General features: G+C 35.9%; 3 protein-coding genes across 5 annotated transcripts; 1 reads left to right on the forward strand and 2 right to left on the reverse strand.

Moving 5' to 3' along the window:
• Positions 1-5,876: 5,876 nt before the first annotated feature.
• Positions 5,877-8,879, reverse strand: spcs2 (signal peptidase complex subunit 2). The gene is made up of 5 exons (XM_053687265.1): positions 8,745-8,879; positions 7,834-7,917; positions 7,583-7,747; positions 7,234-7,364; positions 5,877-7,091 (listed from the first exon to the last, which is right to left on the reverse strand). Exons 1-5 carry the CDS (start codon positions 8,835-8,837, stop codon positions 6,905-6,907), a joined length of 660 nt encoding a protein of 219 aa, XP_053543240.1. The 5' UTR covers positions 8,838-8,879; the 3' UTR covers positions 5,877-6,904.
• Positions 8,880-9,613: 734 nt separating this feature from the next.
• Positions 9,614-15,641, reverse strand: rnf169 (ring finger protein 169). Its single transcript, XM_017491423.3, has 6 exons — positions 15,214-15,641; positions 13,572-13,645; positions 13,335-13,424; positions 13,028-13,134; positions 12,821-12,920; positions 9,614-12,636 (listed from the first exon to the last, which is right to left on the reverse strand). Exons 1-6 carry the CDS (start codon positions 15,617-15,619, stop codon positions 11,440-11,442), a joined length of 1,974 nt encoding a protein of 657 aa, XP_017346912.1. The 5' UTR covers positions 15,620-15,641; the 3' UTR covers positions 9,614-11,439.
• A 2,119-nt stretch (positions 15,642-17,760) lies between these two features.
• On the forward strand, positions 17,761-21,420 carry lipt2 (lipoyl(octanoyl) transferase 2). 3 transcript variants are annotated; one of them, XM_017490129.3, is made up of 3 exons: positions 17,761-17,870; positions 20,138-20,624; positions 20,714-21,026. In XM_017490129.3, exons 1-3 carry the CDS (start codon positions 17,847-17,849, stop codon positions 20,947-20,949), a joined length of 747 nt encoding a protein of 248 aa, XP_017345618.2. In that variant the 5' UTR covers positions 17,761-17,846; the 3' UTR covers positions 20,950-21,026.
• Positions 21,421-22,171: the final 751 nt, after the last annotated feature.

Consider the following 22,171-nt stretch of genomic DNA (forward strand, 5'->3'; position numbering starts at 1 on the left):
GTTAGGCTATGTGTGAAATACTTTTGTCTTTTTCATGACTGTTTGAACAGCAAAAATCACATGGAGTCTAACATTTTTAATGCCCTTTTTTGGGGGACTTAACTGGAGCTCTTGGCCTGTATTTGCATAGATTGTGCTGCTGCTGCATGATTGGGTGACTGGATAGTTGCATGAATCAGCAGGTGTATAGGTGTTCCTCATAAATGTGCGTATAATACATTTCCAGGTTGTTACACGACAAAATATGAAAAAGATCAAGGAGGGTGTCCATTTATGAAATATAACTAGCTATATATAAATTGCAACCTGTTCATCTGTTTAATCAGGTTGTGCATTCCGATTATATTTGTCCTATAAATGCTGAAAACTGAACACAGTTAAGTTGACTTGTTGATATGTTTTTGGTCTACTAAACTGATATATTTATTTATTTATTGTCAGGTCCACTTTACATTGGAAAGATATGTAAAAAAAAAATGAGTTTAAGCTACCAAATAGATATAATAGACCAAACACAACTTCAAGTCCTACAAGTCCATTAAACGTCTCTGTTGAGTTGGTGAGGTCCCCGTTGATCTGAGATCTTGAACACGCAACATGGCACAGATTTTGGTTGTTAAATGCCTATAGTAATTTGTTAATCTATAAAGATGTGGGCAGGTTATTCGTAAATAGAAAGAACACCACAATGAATACAAATGTTTACATGTTTACAAATATCCGTGGAATATTGTCAGAAAGAAATTTCCCCTGCACATCCTTTTATCGAAGAGATGAAGGCAGAGCAGATACATACGTTATTACATGCGCCCCCTTGCGGACTTTCTTACAAATAACATTTGCCTACTGCGAGAGAGAGCAATAATAAAGACCACCCGGCATCCTCGAGGAAAATCGACGCTGTTCCTCTGACAGATAGAAAACTATTATGACGCCAGAATTTTGAGCACTTTAAGAAAAGTGTATCTAATAAACATTGCACAATATTTATTATTTGTTTATCGTTTAATTTTTTTTTAAATAAATGCAAACAAATTGTTATCTTTGAAAAAAGATCTCAAGTAACATTGCTGTTGCTTTTGATTACACAAATGTACAATCCTTATCCAGCAGGGGAACACTTTTAACACAAAATGACTAGATGATTTGACTTACAAAAACAGTCAGATAATGAATGAAAATCTTCCTTCTTTCATTATTTCCTTCCTTGACCTCCAGTGACCATTTTATCCTGGTTATTACTGTTGTTGTTGTTGTTGCTAATAATAGTGAGGAGGATGCTGGTCCAAATATCATCGTTTCAGAATATCACAGTTTAATTTAGATTTGTTTAGGTTGTTGTAAACAAAATCAACCTATGTTGTACTAATATATTTTACATTTAATTAAATTTAACCTGAAATGTTTACACCAAAAAGTTAATTGACACCCTCATATATGTATAAACATTTAATATCTGCAGTTATATAATCAATGTTTATCTCTTCCATTTTACACCTATCATGTTTTCCAACCATGTTTATGTGTAGGAGGGGTGTCTGGTCACAAGGGACTGCATGTGCCTCTTTTGCTGTTGCTGTGGAATCTGAATCTTTTTTGCTGACGAAGCGTCTCGTCCACCACAGCAGCACCACTGCATGTTTATATAGGTTTAACAGTTAATTTTACTAACACAGAAACAATGAAAACTAAGAAAAGGAAATTCATACTTCAGATAATGATGTGTGTGGGATGTGTTTAGGTAAGGGGCATATGATATTTAAACAGAATCATTAATAAAGAAAAGCATGCAACGTTGTGTAAACCTTGTGTAATCTGTACAATAGATAAAAGACACATGAAAGCTAATATAATTATGCATCAGAATATAATATTTCATTCCTGTCCTCTTTACTAATAAGACTTTTATGTGTGCATTGAAACACCATGTATATTATCTCTAACCTCTTAGTGGACTTGTTTTTAATGGGTTGTTTCTCAAAGTTCAGTTTAGTGTCTGAACAAAATGTAAGAGAGAGATTATTACTAAGCCTCTCCCACCCACCCCTCCCCTCTATGGGTGTAATAGTGCATAAATGGAGCCTGGCACAGGCAGCTATGATGCCTGAGATTGTACATTTTGGGTTAACAGCATGAAAATTTGGGGATTGATCATCTTTACTATATTGATGCTGACAGCTAGCATAGGTATTACATGACATATTTTTGCAGTAAATGATCAGATGCTGCTAATTAGGGCTGTGTTAGTTTGGATGGATATATTCCTTACATTACCTGTGTGATGGTTCTGTTTTTCAGCTTGTGATACAGATGTTCATGGCTGGACATGTGGCTATCGAGGGCTTTGCAGAAAGCAATGCTATGCCCAAGAATACATGGTGGGTTACCATGGCTGCCCTCATAGATACAGGTACTATATATTTAATATTTAAAAGGTATTATTATCACAGTAAATTTAATTTCCTATGCAAATGATAAATAGCTAATGTTTAGTAACCAAGATATTAAACACATTATTAATTAATTAAAGGATCAAATGTACTGCACTTATCTCTGCTCATTTCCAGATGCTGTGCTTTGAGATTTTAACCATTAGTGACCAAATCCTTTCCTGAAACAGCATTCACTCTTACTCTTCACATCTTGTTTGTCGTTTTACAAAAATATTTTTTTTAGATTTACATTACATATTTGCATACATATACACTAAATGTTTCTCTACTTATACTATGGAATTATGTAAAATAGTATTTACAGAAGAAAACAAATTTACAGACTGCAAATGGTAGAAAAATACTTAAACCAGTTATTGTGCTGATTTGAAATGATTTTAAATGGAGCAAATATTTGCATTTTGGTTGTAATTGTATTAGAGCTGTCAAAGCAGCTCAGCTCATGTCCTGTATTTCACAACACATAATTGTACAATAACAAAGCTGATTGACACAATGACTAAATAAAATGTGATTAACTTTGGTCTTGAGGTTATACTCTAGCCATCATCCCCATATCAACTTCCCCACATGTCTGTTCCATTGACTCCTTTCCAGATTTGTTCATAGTTTCCTGTTCCTTTTCATTTCCCTCCCCAGTGTTTGTGAAATATTGCATGATTGTTCAGCATTTTGAGCAGTATTTTGCAGTTGTTTATTTCTTAGTTTGCTCTTTTTGTGTATAATGAATCTTGTTTTGTTTTCTGTGAACCAATGTTTTGGCTGCAGTCTGATATAACAGCAACAAGGGTTGGAGTAACACTATTAAACATGTCAGTTACACACTTGCCCCTACTTTGTGCATGTTACAAATGACATGCACTGAGTGCAATCTAAGAGTAACTGGAGTGATATATTCAAGATCTGATTTGAAAGATAAGAAATCTTTTTATGGATAATAATCACTTTAAAAACTCAGTATGATACATAAAACGTTTCCCAGGCAGTTTTAGATATTTTAAATTAGGTGACTATAGTAATAATAAGTACTCAGAATAGCTATAAATGTAATATCATTCATTAAATGATTAATAATCATAATAAATAAAACCAGATTATTAATCCTATATATTAAAGTACACAGATATTTTAACTGTTGCATAATGTTGCATAATCATAGACATGAATATTATGTTGTCACAACTGTTGTTTATTTTAATTAAAATGCTAATTGTGCTGTGAAAAGTATTTGCAGATTTCTTCTGTTTTTGTGTATATCTCAGAATAATTGTTTTAGATTTTCAAACGAAATACAAGATAAAACAAAGGCAACCTGAATAAACACACAATACAGTTTTCATTCAATTAATTTTTTTATTGAAGTAAAAGGTTATCCAACACCTATCACCCATGTGAAAACAAATTTTCCCCTTAACCTAAAATCTCGTTGTGCCACGTTTAGCAGCAATAACTGCAACCAAATGCTGGAGATCAGTCTTTCACAGCACTGTGGTGGAATTTTGGCCCACTCTTCTTTGCAGAACTGCTTAGTTCAGCCACACTGGAGGGTTTTCTGTCCTGCCACAGAATCTCAATTGGGTTCAAGTCAGGACTTTGACTAGGCCATTCCAAAACTTAAATTTAGCTTTTTTTGAGCCAGTCAGATGTGGACTTACTCCTACAGTATGCTTTGGATCATTGTCTTTCTGCATAATTGAGTTGCGCTTGAGTTTCAGCTTACAGATTGAAGAAAAGTCATTCTCCGTTGGGATTTTCTGGTAGAGAGCAGAATTCATATTTCCCTCAATTATTGCAAGTGGCCCAGGCCCTGAAGAAGCAAAACATCCCCACACCATCACACTGCTACCTCCATGCTTGACCATAGGTATGATTTTTGTGGAATTCCATGCCAGATGTAACGGGACCCCTGTCTTCCAAACAGTTCCACTTTTGACTCATCAGTCCACAAAACATTTTCTCAAAAGGTTTAAGGATCATTAAGGTGTGTTTTGGTAAAATTCAGACAAGCCTCAATGTTCTTCTGGGTTAGCAGTGGTTTTCACCTCACCACGCTTCCTTGGATGCCATTTTTGCCCAGTGTCTTGTAGACAGTGGAGTCATGAACGGTGACCTTTATTGACAAAGAGAGGCCTGTAGTTCCTTTGATGTTGTCCTTGGCTCTTTTGTGACTTCACTACTGGTTCACTACCGTGCCAAGTTTTTTCCCATTTGGAGATAACAGCTCTCACTGTGGTTCTTTGGAGTCCCAGAGCCTTTGAAACAGCTTTGTAACCCTTCCCAGGCTGATGTATTTCAATCACCTCCTTCCTCGTCATATTCTGGAATTTCTTTCAATCTTGGCGTAGTGTGTTACTGGGTAAGACCTTTTAACCAAATTTTTAACTGATTGAACAGGGTTTACAGTAATCATGCCTGGTTGCATCTAATCCATCTGAACTCCATTATGAATGCAGTTTCATAGATTTGGGGAATTAGTAAGTAACTACAGGGGCAAATACATATTCACACAGGCCCAGTTGGTATTGGATTTTTTTTTATTTTTTTTTTTTTGCTTCACTAAATAACAATCATTTAAAAACTGTATTCTGTGTTTACTCAGGTTGCCTTTATCTTAGATTTTGTTTTCATTTCTGAAACAATTTAGTATCATGTACACAAAAATAGAAGAAATAAGGATACTTTTTCACAGCACTGTATAAGGTTTTACATTTTAAAGTTTTTTTTTTAATGTGCTTTTAGTATTAAGCTTGTAGAACCAAACTGCAATTTAGTTATCTCCAGGTATATCAAATTAATGATTAACATTAATTAATAAAGGTTGAACAATCATCCTTATAAAAACTCATAAACCAGAAATTTTGAAGTCTGTGGGAATAAACACAGTAGTAGAGAAATGTCAATTAACAGAGAACTTAAGGATTATGAGAAAACATTGCAGAGCAGAAAAGCAATTCAAACCATTGATACGATGCCTCAGTATAAAGGCACCAACATAAACAGACAGCCACCATCCACACAGCAATGATTGAGCTCGCTCAGTCATTGTGTCAACATTCCAGCAGTACAATGAGAGAAGAAAACTCATTAATTGGTAGCACCAGTCATGAATTCACACAGAGAAACTAAAGGTATGAGATCATAAGGCAGAGTTAAAGAAACAGCTAAGCAGTATCTTTTCTCTTCTTCAATCATGGTACAGCCTGCTTAATGTTAATTAAGGCCTGTTTCAAGTGTAGAACTGAGTGTAGGTACTGGGGTGTCCTGTACACAAAAATTGGATAATTTGAAAATCATTTTCTTACTAAACAAAAGTCCTCCTATCTTTTTATGAAGTGCACTTAACCACTATATAATTAGAATTCCCAAACATCAAAATAAACTGTACTTACAAATGAAGAGAAAGAATAAAAGCACAGTAAAATCTTTAAAAAATGACAAAAGCTTTACTTTAATTGTATGCTTTTTTTTAAATACAAACAGCAGGATAATAGCTAAAACAGTGAATTTAATGACAAAGACTGCAGCTATTTAATTCTGTAACTCAAATAAAACCATATGCAGGTGTAGGATTCTAACCATTATAAAATAAATAAACATTTTTTAAAAACCATTTGAATGATATACTAATTTGTTGATATTTAAATAAAGCCACACATTTCTGTGTTATCATCTGGGCTCCCTTTCATAATTTATGCTTCACACTCAAGGTATGGAAGGACAAAAACAGAGAGAGACAGAGAGAGACAGAGAGAGAGAGAGAGAGAGAGAGAGAGAGAGAGAGAGAGAGAGAGAGAGAGAACACACAAAGAACAGTAGAATCTACAAATACATTTTGTATGAACAGAACTTGAAGTTTATTATTACCATTTGACCTTTAAAGCAATAATAAAAAAAGGAACAGATTTCACAATAATTCTAACTCCGGCTGTCTGAATAAACAATCTCTTAGATGTTCAAGGAAGAAGAGAAAAAAAAGATTCAAGAAATTGACACCAATCACTTTAATGATTCTTAAAACAATAAATGTATGGTGGGGGGGGGGGGGGGGGGGGGTGGACAAAGACAATTCAGGGACATCAGCACTTGAATAAAACATTTAAGTCTTTTAATAGATGCTGCTTATGACAGATACTCAATATGTTGTTAACCACTCACAGGTTCCCCATCAAGAGGAATCAGTGAAAAACAGTATTTTTCTTCACTTTCAAACTAAATGTTGAACTGAGACATTTACTCTAACTGAACCTTTAGGTACACATATTGTGATGCCAACTGAAAACAGTTATACTATGACAACCTTTACACAAAATTCTTGACCAAAGGCTAACGTTTGACAGACATTAACATGACAATTTTTCCCAGTGAAAGAGTCAGCCCCACCCCAAACATCCCCCCCTCCCCAAATCAGTGTGTGCTGGGGCTATGCTGGTTCACCGAGTTTCGGTTCAATTTTACTTAGTTTTCTTCTCCATCGCCAAGGTGTCATGAAGCTTTGACACACACTTTTCATACTGGTCCATCACCAATGTTCCATTTCCATCAAAGAACACACCGACTGACTTAGTGAACTCAGTCGCCCTAGACTGCTTGGTTTTTCCATCTGTAAAGGATGCTTTCAGCGTGTACTTATCATCAAACCTACAAAAGATAGTTCCATCATTTAGTACATATTTCCAAGCAAACATTTAAAGTTTCAGAAGTGATGGGGGCTACAAGTGTTTAAAATAAACAAAAACAAACCAAACACAACAACAACAAACAAAAAAAGACAAACAACAACCTTTTAAGACTTGATGAAAGCTGCCAGATGTGATCCGGGTCCATGCCAGTTGGGTCTTTTTGGACAGCCACAAGAAAGATATTTTTCTCTTTGTAGGAGGTATACAAGGTTAGGATGCCCATCATTATGAAATATGTGTGAGGTCATTAAGGAAACAACAGTGAAAGTACAGAATCTAGACATTATAAATATTATTTTCAAACAAACAATCCAGGATTAAACTCCAATTTTATAGGTTGAGGAATAGATATGAAAAAGCATTATACGTATTAACTAAGCTTCAAAAGCTGGATGAAAAATTAAAAGGTAAGGTGTACTGTAAAAATATCTTCTGTTTAAGCAGAAAAGGATATGAAACAACACAGCATGCTAGGACTGGTTTGGACTCTGGGAATGGGTGCAAGTAGTCCCAAATTAAGGCTACAATGGCAAAAAGGCAGGAGACTGTGCAAATGAAAAGACGTCCATCAACAAGGTTGAAGTTCTCAGCGTAACCATACTTCTCAATAAGTACCTAGCAATAAGAAAAATGACAGTAAGCCAAGAATAAATGAAGCATGACCCTAACAAAACAACCACAAAAATAACGGTTTCACCTACCTTCTTAGCTGCATCGTCAAGAGAATTCTTCACAGCTGCACCATCCCATTTATCAATCTTGACAGGTTTTTCATCAATCCTCCACTGAAAACATGCAGATATTCACAGAAGAGTTTTTTTTTTTTTTTTTTTTAGCAGATTTTCACCTCCATTTAAAAATTCACCATGTATAAAATGCAACATGTATCCTGATTTCAAATTCGTACAGACTAGGTCTTCAATAATTAACAAACAACTAACAAATATCAATCTTTACATGTTAGATGCAGTGTCATGCATCCATGAATTAAGTCATGCACATGACAAATGGCTGATATAAAAATGCATCAAACAGATTTTCTTACTTGATTGTATTCTTTTTTTAAGATGAGGTTCAAGTGTAATGTATACAAATTCTAGCCCTCGTTTTTAATAGAGTTAGATACCCTCGCGTTGTATTGCCTAGCAATTGTATTTCCTCGCATGGCTAAACAGTTAAACCGCTCTCTCATTATAGCGAAGTGCTCCTTGTTCATTTGGCGGACCTTATGGCATGTATTGTCACATAAGAATAAACCTTGTTACAAACTTTAAACGAAGTTTAAATACATGCCGAGATAGCGGGCATGCCTTTAAACTTTACAGGTCAGATTTACTCATGTGCTGAGATTTTAAAAAATAATAAATACATAAATAAATAAGTTTATGTTTAAGAACGGATGTGTTTTTCTTTCAGGTTTCCGTTCTGAGCTGCTAGCTGTTAGCATGCTCATACTGTAGCTCGTGCACATCACTCTGCTCTCACAAATAAAGTCCGTAATAAAGGTTGTAAAGAAATACAGAAGAAAAATATGCCTTGAACTCAATAAACGTTTGAAAGCGAGGGTGAACAGTTTCCACACGAACTGTGAAATGTAATACACAATTCTTACTTTTTGTAGCAGACCATTCTTTCCATTCTTTGCAGCCATCTTCTCTTCCTGGTCAGCCGTGTGACCTGGCTCACTCTGATTGGCTGAGCTCATACGCCACGCAAGCAGCCAAACCAAAGCGCAGAGGGCTCGAGCTACCTAATTTCTGGCTGCGGCAGCTTAACGGAAATGTACGTTGTGCGTGCTGTTCATGTTCATATCTCCTCTTAGGATTTCTAGGCATGTTGTCTTGAACTATATAGAGTCCGTTATCTTATTAGGTCCACCTATATCTACACTCATTTGCCAGTTTATTAGACACACCATCACTTACAGTGTAGTTGGGAAAATCCATCATGGATGTTGTTGCTAGACAGGCTGGTTTGCTGCTGATCACCTTAAAACTGGAGAGTTCAAGAGCCCACTGTAATCTCAGACAACTGTTTTGGCTAACATGAATGGAACCCAATACAGTTTTCTGCTGCTGCAACCCATATGCTAGGTGATTCTGCTCACGACAGTTGTATGAAATGCTTATTTGAGTTACTCTACCCTTCCTGTCGGCTTCCTGGCTATTTTCTTCTGATCTTTCCCATCAACAAGACGTTTTGGGCTGCAGAACTGTCCCTCACTGGATGCTTTTTTTTTCTTCCTCAGAGCAATTCATGTAAACTTCTGTTGTGTGTGAAAATCCCAAGAATTAAGCCACTTCTGAATTACTCAAACCAGCCCATCTGACACCAACAACCATGCTACAAATTCCCCATTCTGATGTTTGTTATAAACATTAACTAAAGCTCTTGACATATAGTTGCATGATATTAGGCATTCCACTTGTGTCATGTGATTGGCTGATTGGATAATTGCATGAATGACCAGGTGTACAGGCGTTCCTAATAAAGTATTTTTATTTTATTCGAAATGTCAGATAACATATATACAATTTTTAAAAAAAAATGAATTTACAGCATTAAATTTTTTTATTTACATGTTACAATACATTAGTTGTCCTAAGCAATTGTTGTCTCATTATCCTAGTTGGACTTATCTTAACCTGATTCAATATTATCCTGAGCTGGCAAGCTATAGCCAGCCCACATTCCCATATTTGAGTTCTACAATTTTGAACTGGCCTTTCTTAATACATGAAATATTTCAAACAAAAACAGTCATTCATCTTCAGTAACTGTTTTATCCTGCTCAGGGATAATTTATAGTCACCAATCCACAGAACCCAGAGGAAACCCATACAGACAAGCAATAAAATAGTGTTTTATTTGGTATTTATAATTTATTTACTCCAAAATTCATGATTTAATTCAATAAGACTGTTTCCATCCTTATGGAAACAATAAATTGTTTGTGCAAACAAAATTTGTGAATTTATGCATTATAAAATTTAACAAACTTTAACAGAACTGGATTACTAATTATCAACATTGCAATGCAGACTAATAGTGTTAAACTGAACTGATAAGCACATAATCCTATGGCTTAAAATGTCATATTTATGGAATATTATTTTTTTTTAAGTATATATAAAAAAAAGAATGCTTGCATTTGGTCTCATCATTCACACATTGTTCAAATAATAAACAACATTTGTCAAATGCAATTCAAACATGCATGGGAATATATCCAATAATAGTCAAAGAGATGAGATGAGATGAGATGAGATGAGAAGGCTCAACCATTACTCCCTGTGCATACATCCACATTAATATACAATCAAAACTCAAGCTTTTTTTAAAAAAAAAAGTATTATTATTATTATGTTTCAGAAAATAAACGTGAGAGAAATATGAATAGATGACAAAAATTTGGCATATGAATAAAACCTCACAGCGATTCTATTGTTTTTTTTGTGTGTGTGTTTTTTTTAAAAAAGATAATCATTTTCAAAGAAGTCTACAGTGATTACATGTAATATGTGTATGCTTATTCAAGCATATAGTGCAATATATATTTTTCATTAAAAGGTCAAGCTGGCCAAAACTTTTGCAACACCATAAAATGAATCACATCAAATTCTAACAGAGAAAAAAAAGACGTACCTAATGCACATAGGCAAAACTCTGAACATAAATTAATTTAAAGATCAAGCAGCTTTCAGAGGAAGAAAAGGGAAAAAAAACACCTTTTAAGAGTAATTGTAGCAAGTTGGGTAATGTAAAGCTTTTACAGTTCTATACATATCAGTCTAATTTGAGACACAACTGTATGGGGCTCTTATGCAGAAATTCAAGCCTTTGAACATTTAAACTTAAAATCTGAGGCCAACTGCCTATTAAAGTAAGAACTTTACAACTAATACTAAGCATTTCCTTTTTAAACACAATCTATTACATTTATATAAAAAAAAAAAAAAAAAACAATAATGCATTGGATAAAAGAAGTGCATTGTTTTTAGTATTTATGTTTAATGCCCCAATAAGAATAGACCGACAGGAATTTTCTGGCTGTTGATTAGGTAGTGCCAAATTAAAGAGAAAAATAGTAAGGGCAAAAAATTCTGCAATATTTTCATCTAAGAAAAGAGCTGTTATTTGGTACAATTATCTGAGATATATAGTATGAAATAAAAATGAAATGACAAGCATAACCAAAGTTGTCCCTAACACTAAGACCATTCCAAAAGATATCAGTATTCTCTGTCCTACAGATAAGGTCAGACTCGTTTGCTTTTGTCCTTTGTCAATAACTTGATTTAAGACTTTTAATTAAAGTGTTTTATCTTCCTAGAAATCCTTCCTGACCTGCGTGGATTACGAGATGCTCTACCATCTACACAAATCCAGGACCGTAGAAGATATTTATCAGAACTCATCCTATGCCTTTCTACTTTCTGGCCTTCTTTGTCAAACTGTCTTTGTAGCTTTAGTGCCAGTTCTCTGTCCATTCTTTCTTGATGGATCTGTTCAACATATAAATCATTTTGTCTATATTGTGGGTCACAGCTATCACAGCTTTCTATTTTGGATATTTTTATTCTCTTTGCCTCTTCCAAATGTTTGGTCTTCTGGCTCCTCTTTTTGCCCCTTTTTGAGGTAGGTCTGTTAAGTACACAACTTCTGACAGTTGGATCATTCCGTAAGTCTTGAAGGTCCTCTATTCCCTGATTATGACTTACTCCGATATGTTTGTCCACTATTGGTGATTTCAAGTTTTCAACCTGTCCTGAAAGTGAACAGTGTGGTTCAAGAGCACCACACTGATTGTGAGTATCAGAATTACCCAATGCCATCAATGTAGGATGTGCATTTGTAGACTGTGAGCCATCATCTCTGTTACACTGATCAAAAATCAACTGCCGCTTATTGTACAGCAAAGACTTTCCCCTCTGCTTTCTAGACAAGTTTGTATTTGCAGTACAATTACAATGTTGACCCTGCAATGTTGAGCCTTTTTCCATGGGACCACAGTTACAAGATTTGTTCTCTTGGTCTTCTTCAGAGCTCTGTGTGATGCTGTAATCGTCTGCCACTGGACTGGTGATGGTTCCTTTGGACATGAACTTGACACGCTGCCGATCTAGCTCAACCTGCTTCCACTTTTGCAGGATGCTAGGACTGGCTTCATAGCTGGTGCTTTTCTGCAGGTTGTGGGTCAGGTTCCTAGGTGTAGACTTTACTATGGTGGGTTCCATTAACCGGCCATCTGGTAGTCTCTTCGGTGGCGTGCACGGTGAACAAACTATGGGCTTGAAGTGGTTCAGCTCTTCTGAGATGCTGTCGTTGCTCTCTGGGCTGACTGAACGCTCGGGTTTAGTATGAGGCACTAAAGAGGAAGGAGGAGAGGCCAAGATGGAACGCCAGTGATGCCTCTTGTCAAGGGGAAGAACTGGTGCTGAGAAGGAACGACTGTTCTCAGAGGATAAGAGTATTCCTGCATTGAAACTATGACAGATACTGGCCTATATTAAGGGGAAAAACAGGAATTATTATTATTATTATTATTAACAACAACAGGAAAAAAATAACAAATGCTTTAATATTAGATGAGGGTAAACACAATTCTGCCTATGTATGTCTGATATATATTTAGCATGACAACAATCTGTGCTGAAATAATTTTGCAGGTGTTTAATTCTGTCATACTTTTTCTGGTAAAGAAAGGTGTGACTGAGCTCTGATTTTTCTTCTTCCTTCCTCAGAGTCAGTACAACTTTGGCTCCTTTGTACACCGATGTTGTACAGACTGCATAAATACAACAAAAAGGCAGGGACATGAACAATAATTTGCACACTCTATATAAAAAATTATGTAGTATAATGCAGATCTTTTGTTATGAATTGTGTTGATACCTTTTACAAAAAGATGGGGAAAACCTTGATCGGCGCACAAATGCTGATGCATGCCTGGTTCTCATTCTCATAGGTTGTTCGTTCTCAGAGTCGGACAACACTAAAGACTGAAAAATATAACTACTTGTCATGAACATTTTTCTTTTTAACTAGGGCTTGACTGATGTATCAGCTGAAAATATTTACTTCTGTATGAGTATGAACTATGGAGTTGTGAGGCAGCAACACAGAACCAACACTGGCTGAACCCCGCTTATTAATTGAATGAAATTAATGAATTATATTAATATAAAAACTAAAAACGTACAGTATCCTGAGAATGTTGCAGTCCACTTTCCCCTTTCTTACGGCAGGGTAATTTTTTCATTCTATCTTCAGTTTCTTCATCCTTCATCATCTGGAAGCACAATGTTTAGATCAAAGTGATAACTCTACAGTGGATAATCATACTCAATTTATGAAACCTATCACATTCCTGAACATAAATAAGAAGATCCTTAGGTTACATGAACATATTTCTTATGATTATAATATGTCAACTAACCTTATTCTTTTGCTTATCATACTCATGCCGCATATCTCCAGGCTTACATATCTGTATAGGTGAACAGAAAACATCTGTGGAAAACAAGACAATAAAACACATAATTAGAGCCAAACTCTGACAATCTCAGCAAACACAAAAGATATCCAAACTAAATCAATTATATCTCTTTTGTGTCAAACGATTTTTTTCTTGTTTTTCTCCTATAGTAACAGATAACAAAGGGATTATAAAATGTGTGCAACATCGTATTTATACCCCAGCGAAATAGGATATGGTTAAAGATAAGGGTTCCTCTGGAATTTTTCATGGCGAAACATCGAAATTTGTGACACCAACACACTCACGACGTGCAGCGAAAATTCAAAAGCTTTGCAATTTAACAACATCAAGGCCTTTCGATGAGACAGATTTTTTTTTTATCTAAATGGTTGATTTCCTGTTGAGTTTAGGGCATGGGTATAAGAGACTTTAGTAGGTATTGACATGTTACACGTCAAGACATGTTACACACCGAATTACGTATATGCAGGTGAAACATAGTGCGAGGTGCACATAGTTGAAATTTTGTAGGTGGCGCTATCGAGCCATTTTGCCCCAATCAATACTAGACCCCCATCAGGTGTAAATTTTCACCAGTTCTGACGCGTCTGCAAAGTTTCTTGAGTTTTCGGGTATACTTAGGCCCTCAAAAATGCGATTCATTTGAAGATGATGATGATAATGAAGAAGGCGAAAAGATTAAGAAGATGAAAGAAACGGAGCAGATCCAACAGGGCCTCACACCAGCGGTGCTCCGGCCCTAAATACCGCTGTTACTCTGCTTGCGTGTTTGTTTGTTTTTTTCCTGCTGAAGTGACACATTCTTGGGCTGTTGTGTTTAATGGTTCTGTGGAAGCAAGCGCACGTACACTGGTGTACAGTAAAGAGTAGGAAAAACTACGGTGTGTAAGGTTGGGGACGTTTTTTACTTTCCGGAGTTGCTTGAAAGCTAAAGGAATACGACAGATAATCTACCACAGGACATCCAGCACAGTGCACTGTAGTTGATGAAGTGTGGTAAGAACATTTACACAGCGATCACTCCGGCGCAGTCCGTGCACGAGCTGTCAGTGTTATTTTGGCAGTGATATAAATAAGTGTTCTGACTTTTGGAGTCGACTCCGACTGAAAATCGATGCAGTCGATTCCAGTGTCCATTTTTTTCCCTCGATTCCAAAAACAACTACACAAAACAGAAAATGATCTCTTGTAAAAAAAAAACAAAAAACAATGCAATAATAATACATAATTGTGGTATTATTAATAGTATGACTGAGAAGGAGTGTTTATTAACATCATTTTACCCATTCACAACAAACAACTACCATTGTATACATCAACGTCTTCTTTTAAACCAGAAAACCCTAAAGCTTCAGGCTGGAATTGAAGAGTCGATTCTTTTGATCGGATTCCTTTAAGAATCGACTCCCAGGCTTAAGTTAAATCATACCGTATCTTTCCGTACCTGCGTCCAAGTTGACTTAAAACTTGAAACTGCCAGTTTCGTCGGCAAACATTTTTTCGCACAAACAGTTAGTCGATTTAAATCATCCCTGTATGTTTCGCATGATTTTAACTTTAAACAGCTTGTTTACATCACCTTCCGTAGCAATCACTCGGTCCCGCTGCTCTAATCTACGGCCGCATCGTTCCGGATAAGTTTGGCGCACCATTTCCCAGAGCTCGGTGTTGACGAGGCTTTTCTCTCGGGACTGTTTATTTCGGGCCCAGCTGGACACACGCAGCCGGCAGGACGGGCAGCACAGTCCGCTACACTCCACCGTCCGCTTAAAACACTGGAGGCAGACCGAGTGTCTACACGGCATAGTCACGGGCTCCAGTAATATCTCCAAGCAAACCGGACACCGAGCTTCCTCCAGAGTAAGACAGCGCACATGACGATGATTAGAAACGGCTCCAGGCCTCGCTTTAGCCTGCTGTCCCGGTCCGCTGACAGACCCGGCGCACCCCGCCGCCGCCATTTTCAGCTGCTTTCTTACTTGCATGGTTTGAAAACAAGCCCCGCCTTTTTTTTTTTTTTTTTTTTTTTTTTTTTTTTTTTTTCACACATCAGTGAATGAAACGCGCTTTCCTCCTTTTTCTTTTTTAAATATGTAGTCTTCTAACTGTTAAAGCTCGATTTATGTTTATTCCTACAAATCTTTACAAAACCCAGGTCAGGGAATACATTGTACAGTAAAGTTATTACTTTCATTGTTTTCTAGATTTAAAAAAAAAATATCTTACAATTTAATGTATGGTTCTCAGAGTGGGTCCTAGCGGTCCATGAAGCACTGCGGGGAGATCCGTTTATAAAGGTACTACAGGTGAATGAGGTATTCAAATAAATAAATACATACATACATAAACAAACACACACACACAAACGTTTTTTTAAGAGCATTGCAAATGAGGCTTGACTGAATTAAATATGCATACAATTTGCATATTTTATTAAACAAAAAAAAGGGTGATGTTAGAATTAAAATATTAATTTCACCGTGAACACACTTAAGAAAAAAGACATTAATTTATTATTTAATCAAGAAAATACCAAGGTTAGTTTTTTTTTTTTTTTTTTTTTTTTTTTTTAATATAAATGTTTTTAAAGGAAACTACAAAGGAAAGGACCCAGAACCTGATATTCATAGCTTTTCATGTATATATCATATGATTTGACTGGGAAGTGGGCGGAATTAAAGTATAATTCTCTATAACTTTCAGATGATGTGGTGGTCATACATTAAATGGACAAAAACAGTGAAATAAACATATTACATATTGACATATTGACATAAAATTGTCCGTCTCACAGCTTACAGGACACCCCTTCCACAAATATATGCAGCAAAATACACTACTGTTGAAATGTAGAAATGTTGTTAATACATGCCAATACAAGTTGAACTCTTCCAAACATGTCCAAAAAGTGCACAACACACATTTTCAGATAAAAAAAAAAAAAACGATTGCATATGTATTCGGGCATATTTGGTTTGTGTGTTTTGATAGAAACAATAAATCACTGACTAAAGTATGAAGATGTGTTATAATACTGTGAAATACTGAACAGTTTCGAATGAAAAAGATGATTGATACAGATGCACACTGACAGGTAATGTGATGATTCCTCACAGAATAATGTGAGAGACACAGCAACTGAAATGAAAAAATAAAGGAACAGTTTAAATGATTAAAGAATTGGGGAAATTCAGCAACACAGCGATGTTGATTAGTTAGTAGTAAATAAAACACAGATGAAGATTAAACTTACACAAATCCTTTTGAGCAACCAAAAGGTCCAAAAGGTAGTTCTGTGAGCAGGCACACTGGACGGCACACACCACTGTAGTTTGTACAACCCCAGGGAAATGCCACCATTGCATTACATTCACCTGAAATGTAATATACACACTATTTTATGTTCACTTTAAGGAAGAACTATCTCTTTACTGATTTAGCCACACAGGCACATAATTATACATAACATATCTCTATTCAGTTTTGCATGAAAAAGTGACTAACAAATTTAGCAAATAATTACCAGCAATGGCCAACATGATCAAAAAACAAAGGAGTATCATTCTTTGATATATCATGATCATTCCCTGATGTTGTCTTTCCTTAGTTCTGCTAGAATGCTGTACGATCTTTAATGACTATATATATATATATATATATATATATATATATATATATATATATATATATATATATATATATATATATATTTTTTTTTTTTTTCTTCCAAAAGGAGGAGCAAATGAGGATTATGAACAAACTCTTGTACTCCAAACTGAGTAATGCACTTCAGAAATTAAATTAGGGCACATATAAATGAAATTGAGTTCATGTGATGTTGCATAATTATGTTTAGTTAGCTTCACAAGCTTTCCTGTGGGATGATCTTGTCATGAGACTTTCATGCACTGGATTGAAAAAAAGATGGGTAAATTTATCTGGGGTAATATTCAGAGTGAAGTGTTTTATAATTCATACTTGCTTATCTAACATGTTATTAATTATTGAATAACTTTTTTCAGCATTTTATATCCATTTGCAACAGTTACATTGATCATTTCATCGTTTTTCTTAATGTTTCACAGTTTACTAAGTTTTTAGTGAATTGTGCAGCCTGTCGCTGATGTTAAATAATTATCTGTTGAATAACTTCTTCTCCGGACCACTAGATGGCACTGTATCACGAGTCCTGCAGAGAGAACAGCACCAAAGATGCTCGACAAAGAAGATGTACAAGTACGGGTCAAATTTTACTGCTGTGTCTACACACGCATACTTAATACTTAGTAAGTAGTTATAGTATGTCTAAATATCTTATATGTTACTAAATGTATACTACTGTGTTAAGTAGGGTACTAAGTAGTATAGTTGATATACTACGGTCCATGCTGGACGCTTTGAATTGAGTACAATTTCATCTACGCACATTCGATTGTGGCGAATGTGTAGTGGGGAAAGAAAATGTTGAAATGTGTTTATCACATTCTCAGTTATGCACACTGGAATAAAAACGGTGACAGCTGAGGAAACGATTCTTTAAATAGACGAATTTGTTTCCATTGTAGTTTAGTATAGAAAGATGCGTTCCAGGAAGTTAGCCTTTTTTCTTTTTCTTTTTCTTTTTTACGCCTCTTGTTTTTTGGTTGAGGTCTTCGGCCAAAATGGCGATGTATTAGTAACAGTAATGACAATTTCCAGTTATTTATTTATGTTATTAATTACTTTCACCAGTAGAATCTCTCAAAACGATACGAAGAACGATTAAGTTGAGCAGGTAATGTAATTTAAAGTAAACGTTATCGTCATTAAAGAGTGTGTGATCAATGACTTGGGTAGAGATTAACAGCGCACCCGTCTGTAGGAAAGTGTCCTTCTAATGTTAATTAAGATAAAGGAACGCTTTTTCCTACACCATTTAAAAAGTTTCCGCCTTTCACTGGATATTACGGAAATATCCCATTTAATATAGTATGTAATGATTGCTTTGGCTTTGTAAACAAAATGAGGTTTGATTAGTGAAATTCTGATCAATAGTTTTGACAGTATACAGACCAATAACTCTGTCTTACCGCTAAGTGGCGCTAATGTTCTGAATAAATTGTTGTACAGACACTTACAGTATTCACTGCACTGCATTTCTTTGCACATCTCGGAGAGCTTTAAATGAAATTACATTTGAATATTTGTTTGATTAAATTTCGTTTACTCACATCTGAATTTAAGTGACATTGTATGGTAAGACGAATGCTCAGTCACTCAAGAATTAATGCTCAGTTACTCAATTAGTGCCACTAACACTTCCCTACCTGTGCTTCCCCATCTGTCTCTGTCTGCTGAGACTGTACACTATAGCGTGAGTTTTCATGGGGAGAAAGTGCAATAATTGAAAAGTTGCCAGAATGTTAGGGGAAGGTTTTTTGAATCAAGCCCTGGACTCTCAGGAGGTTCAAATGATTTAAGAAGTTACGGGAATATTTGGGGAACCTTCTCTGAACCATAATAAGAAATAAAATGCAAACGTTATTTTCCATAATGTAAATTTTACTAGAAACCCAAATGGGAAGTAAAAAAGATATGTTCTCAGAAAGTTTTGGGGAGCACAAAACAAACATTCCCAGAATGTTGTAGAAGGTTCTGGGAGCCAAGAATTGTTAACCAGGTTATAATTAAGCAATTTTGCACGAGTTAATTAGTTAACTGACATTTAATTGAGTAACTGACATTTCCGACATGATATGTCCAAAAGTTTTTTTTATCTTTGCTCCGCTAGCAGAAATAGTTCCCGAAGAAGCTATGCAAACTCACTTTATAGCCTGTATTCTAGCTGACTCACCTTCATTTGGACATTCCTGGTGAAATTGTTCTCCCTTCTTCCTTTTTATCTTCATTTGACAAGATTTCATATTTTAAGTCAAAAATTATATTCATAAAAATTGTATCATTTGCCATGTCTGCTGATTATGTTGCTAACTCTGTAGTAAGGGTTTCAGTGGGATTGTTGCTAGATTTGGTATTTTATGTAGCAAACACAGACAAGCGCATTGATGCAAACAGCGAAACCTTCTGCTGTGGTAATATTAAATATCAGCACTCTTGGAACACCTCTTGTCTAGTCAAATTAGTGGACCAGAACTAATTGAATAATAATAACAAGAACAGTATAATTGCAAGTATATTTTAATATTTTAATGTTTTATTAACGAGAAAAGGTTGAGTAAATGGAATAGTGTGCTCTTACATTACTAAAGCTAGCTACATGTTTAAAAAAAAAAAAATAAAAGCTCAATGCAACTACAGAGCTAATCCTCAGTTTTTGGTTAAGGGGTTTGGTTTAGATGAGTGATTTTAAGAGTGATGTCTTATTTAAAACAAATTTGAAAAATAATGTCCACAATTAAAAATTATTCAAAGACAGTATTATGCAACCTGCCACATTGTAGCCCAGATGTTAAGGCTCACATTAAGTATATTATATGTATATATATTTAACAATATCTCATCAGGTCACACGGCAGAAGCTGCAAGCCTGCCATTCTAATATCAAGATGTCACCTGGAAAGACCTCAGTCAACATTGTGAACTTGGGGAGAGTTGCTTATCGCAGTGCCCTACAGATACAGCAACAATATGTCAGACAACATTTCGATTCTTCAAGCCAAACTCCAAACACGGTACTCTTGTGTGAACATGATCCTGTTTACACCACTGGCATTCGGAGAGCATCGTACCCTGCTGAAGAGGAGCAGAGACTGAAAGATGTGGGTGCAGAATTCTTTCGGACAAACCGCGGAGGCCTTATAACCTTTCACGGACCAGGACAGATGGTGTGTTATCCTATTCTTAATCTGGGCTGCTTTAAGAAGAGTGTGAGGTGGTATGTGTGTGAACTGGAAAAGACAGTGATTAAGATGTGTGACAAGTTCGGAATTAAAGCTTCCACCTCGCCAGACACTGGGATCTGGGTTGGAAATAACAAAATATGTGCAATAGGTAATTGTGTTTTTTTACTTCTCCATTGTTGTACACAGACTGAAGGTCAAATGTAATAAAATATTTGTAACTTGCCAATATATCTTCAGGTATCCACTGTGGTAGATACATCACTTCTCATGGTTTGGGACTGAACTGCAACACTGACATGAGATGGTTTGACCACATTGTGCCCTGTGGTATTGTGGGAAAAGGAGTCACCTCACTCAGTCAAGAGCTCGGCTGGGATGTCACGATTGAAGAGGCGGCTCCAGTGTTTCTGGAGGCTTTTAGTGAACAGTTCAATTGCACTCTGAATAAAGCTGATCTTCTGCAAAATCACTGAATGCCAGACAAAAAAGACTTTAAACCGATAAATACTGTAGGTAACCCTAATAAAATGTTAAATATTTTGCCAGTCCATAGTGAATATCACTGTCTCCTGTTTTATATGCTCACCTGCTACAATTGGAATGTAATTTATTTAACTAATTTGTATGAGTAGAAATATTGAGTAGTGTGCATTCTTTTTACACTTTGTTTTTTATGTAGATGCTTTAGTAGCTATGCGTAGCTAACATACACTGTGTAGTAAATTTACATATACACTATATAGACAGTCATACAGTAGTGTCATGTTTTAACTGCTACGGTTTTGAATATTAACTTCATTCATCTTGTAACAGCCTCAGAAGTTTTTGGCTTGTACACCTGAGAACTTTTGTCCAGAACATCCTGTTTCTCTGAACACTGTGTTTCTACAACCCCAATACCAAAAAAGTTGGGACAGTATAGAAAATGTGTAAAAAAAAAAAAATCATTTGAAAATGTAATTCACCCTGTACTATATTGAAAACACATTGTTTGATGTTTTACTTTGTGAATTTCATTTATTTTTGAAAATATACACTCATTTTAAATCTGATGACTGCAACACACTCCAAAAAAAGTTGGGACAGTTGACTGTTTACCACTGTGCAACCTCACCTTTTCTTTTAATAGCTTATTCTTATTTCTTATGAAGTGTTTGTGTGCTGATTGAAGACACCAGTTGGTTAAGTTAAGCAAGCAGAATCCCCCCCATTCAACCATTTTGCATTTCTTCAACTGTGCAACTCTACGGGGCCTTCATTGCCTTATTTTGCGCTTCATAATGCACATTCTCAATCGGAGACAGGTCAGGACTGCAGGCAGGCCATGCTAGCACCCGCACTCGCAACCATGCACTTGTAATCTGGGCAGAATGTGGTGTGGTGTTGTCCTGCTCTGGATGGCATCATACGTTGCTCCAAAATGTGTACATATCTTTCTGCATGAATGATGCCCTGACAGATGTGCAATTTCCCTATGCCGTGGGCACTGACACACCCCCATACCATGACAGATGCTGGCTTTTGGACCTGACTCGGAAAACAGCTTGGATGGTCCGTTTCCTCTTTAGCCCCCAAGAACACTAAGGCTGTTTTGTCCAAAAACTAAATGAAATGTTGACTCGTCAGGTCGCAAAACACGATTCCACTGTGCTACTGTCCATCTCAGATGAGACCGAGCCTAGAGAAGTCGGTGGC

The sequence above is a fragment of the Ictalurus punctatus genome, chromosome 17 (genome assembly GCF_001660625.3).
Source record: "Ictalurus punctatus breed USDA103 chromosome 17, Coco_2.0, whole genome shotgun sequence".
Lineage (NCBI taxonomy): Eukaryota > Metazoa > Chordata > Actinopteri > Siluriformes > Ictaluridae > Ictalurus > Ictalurus punctatus.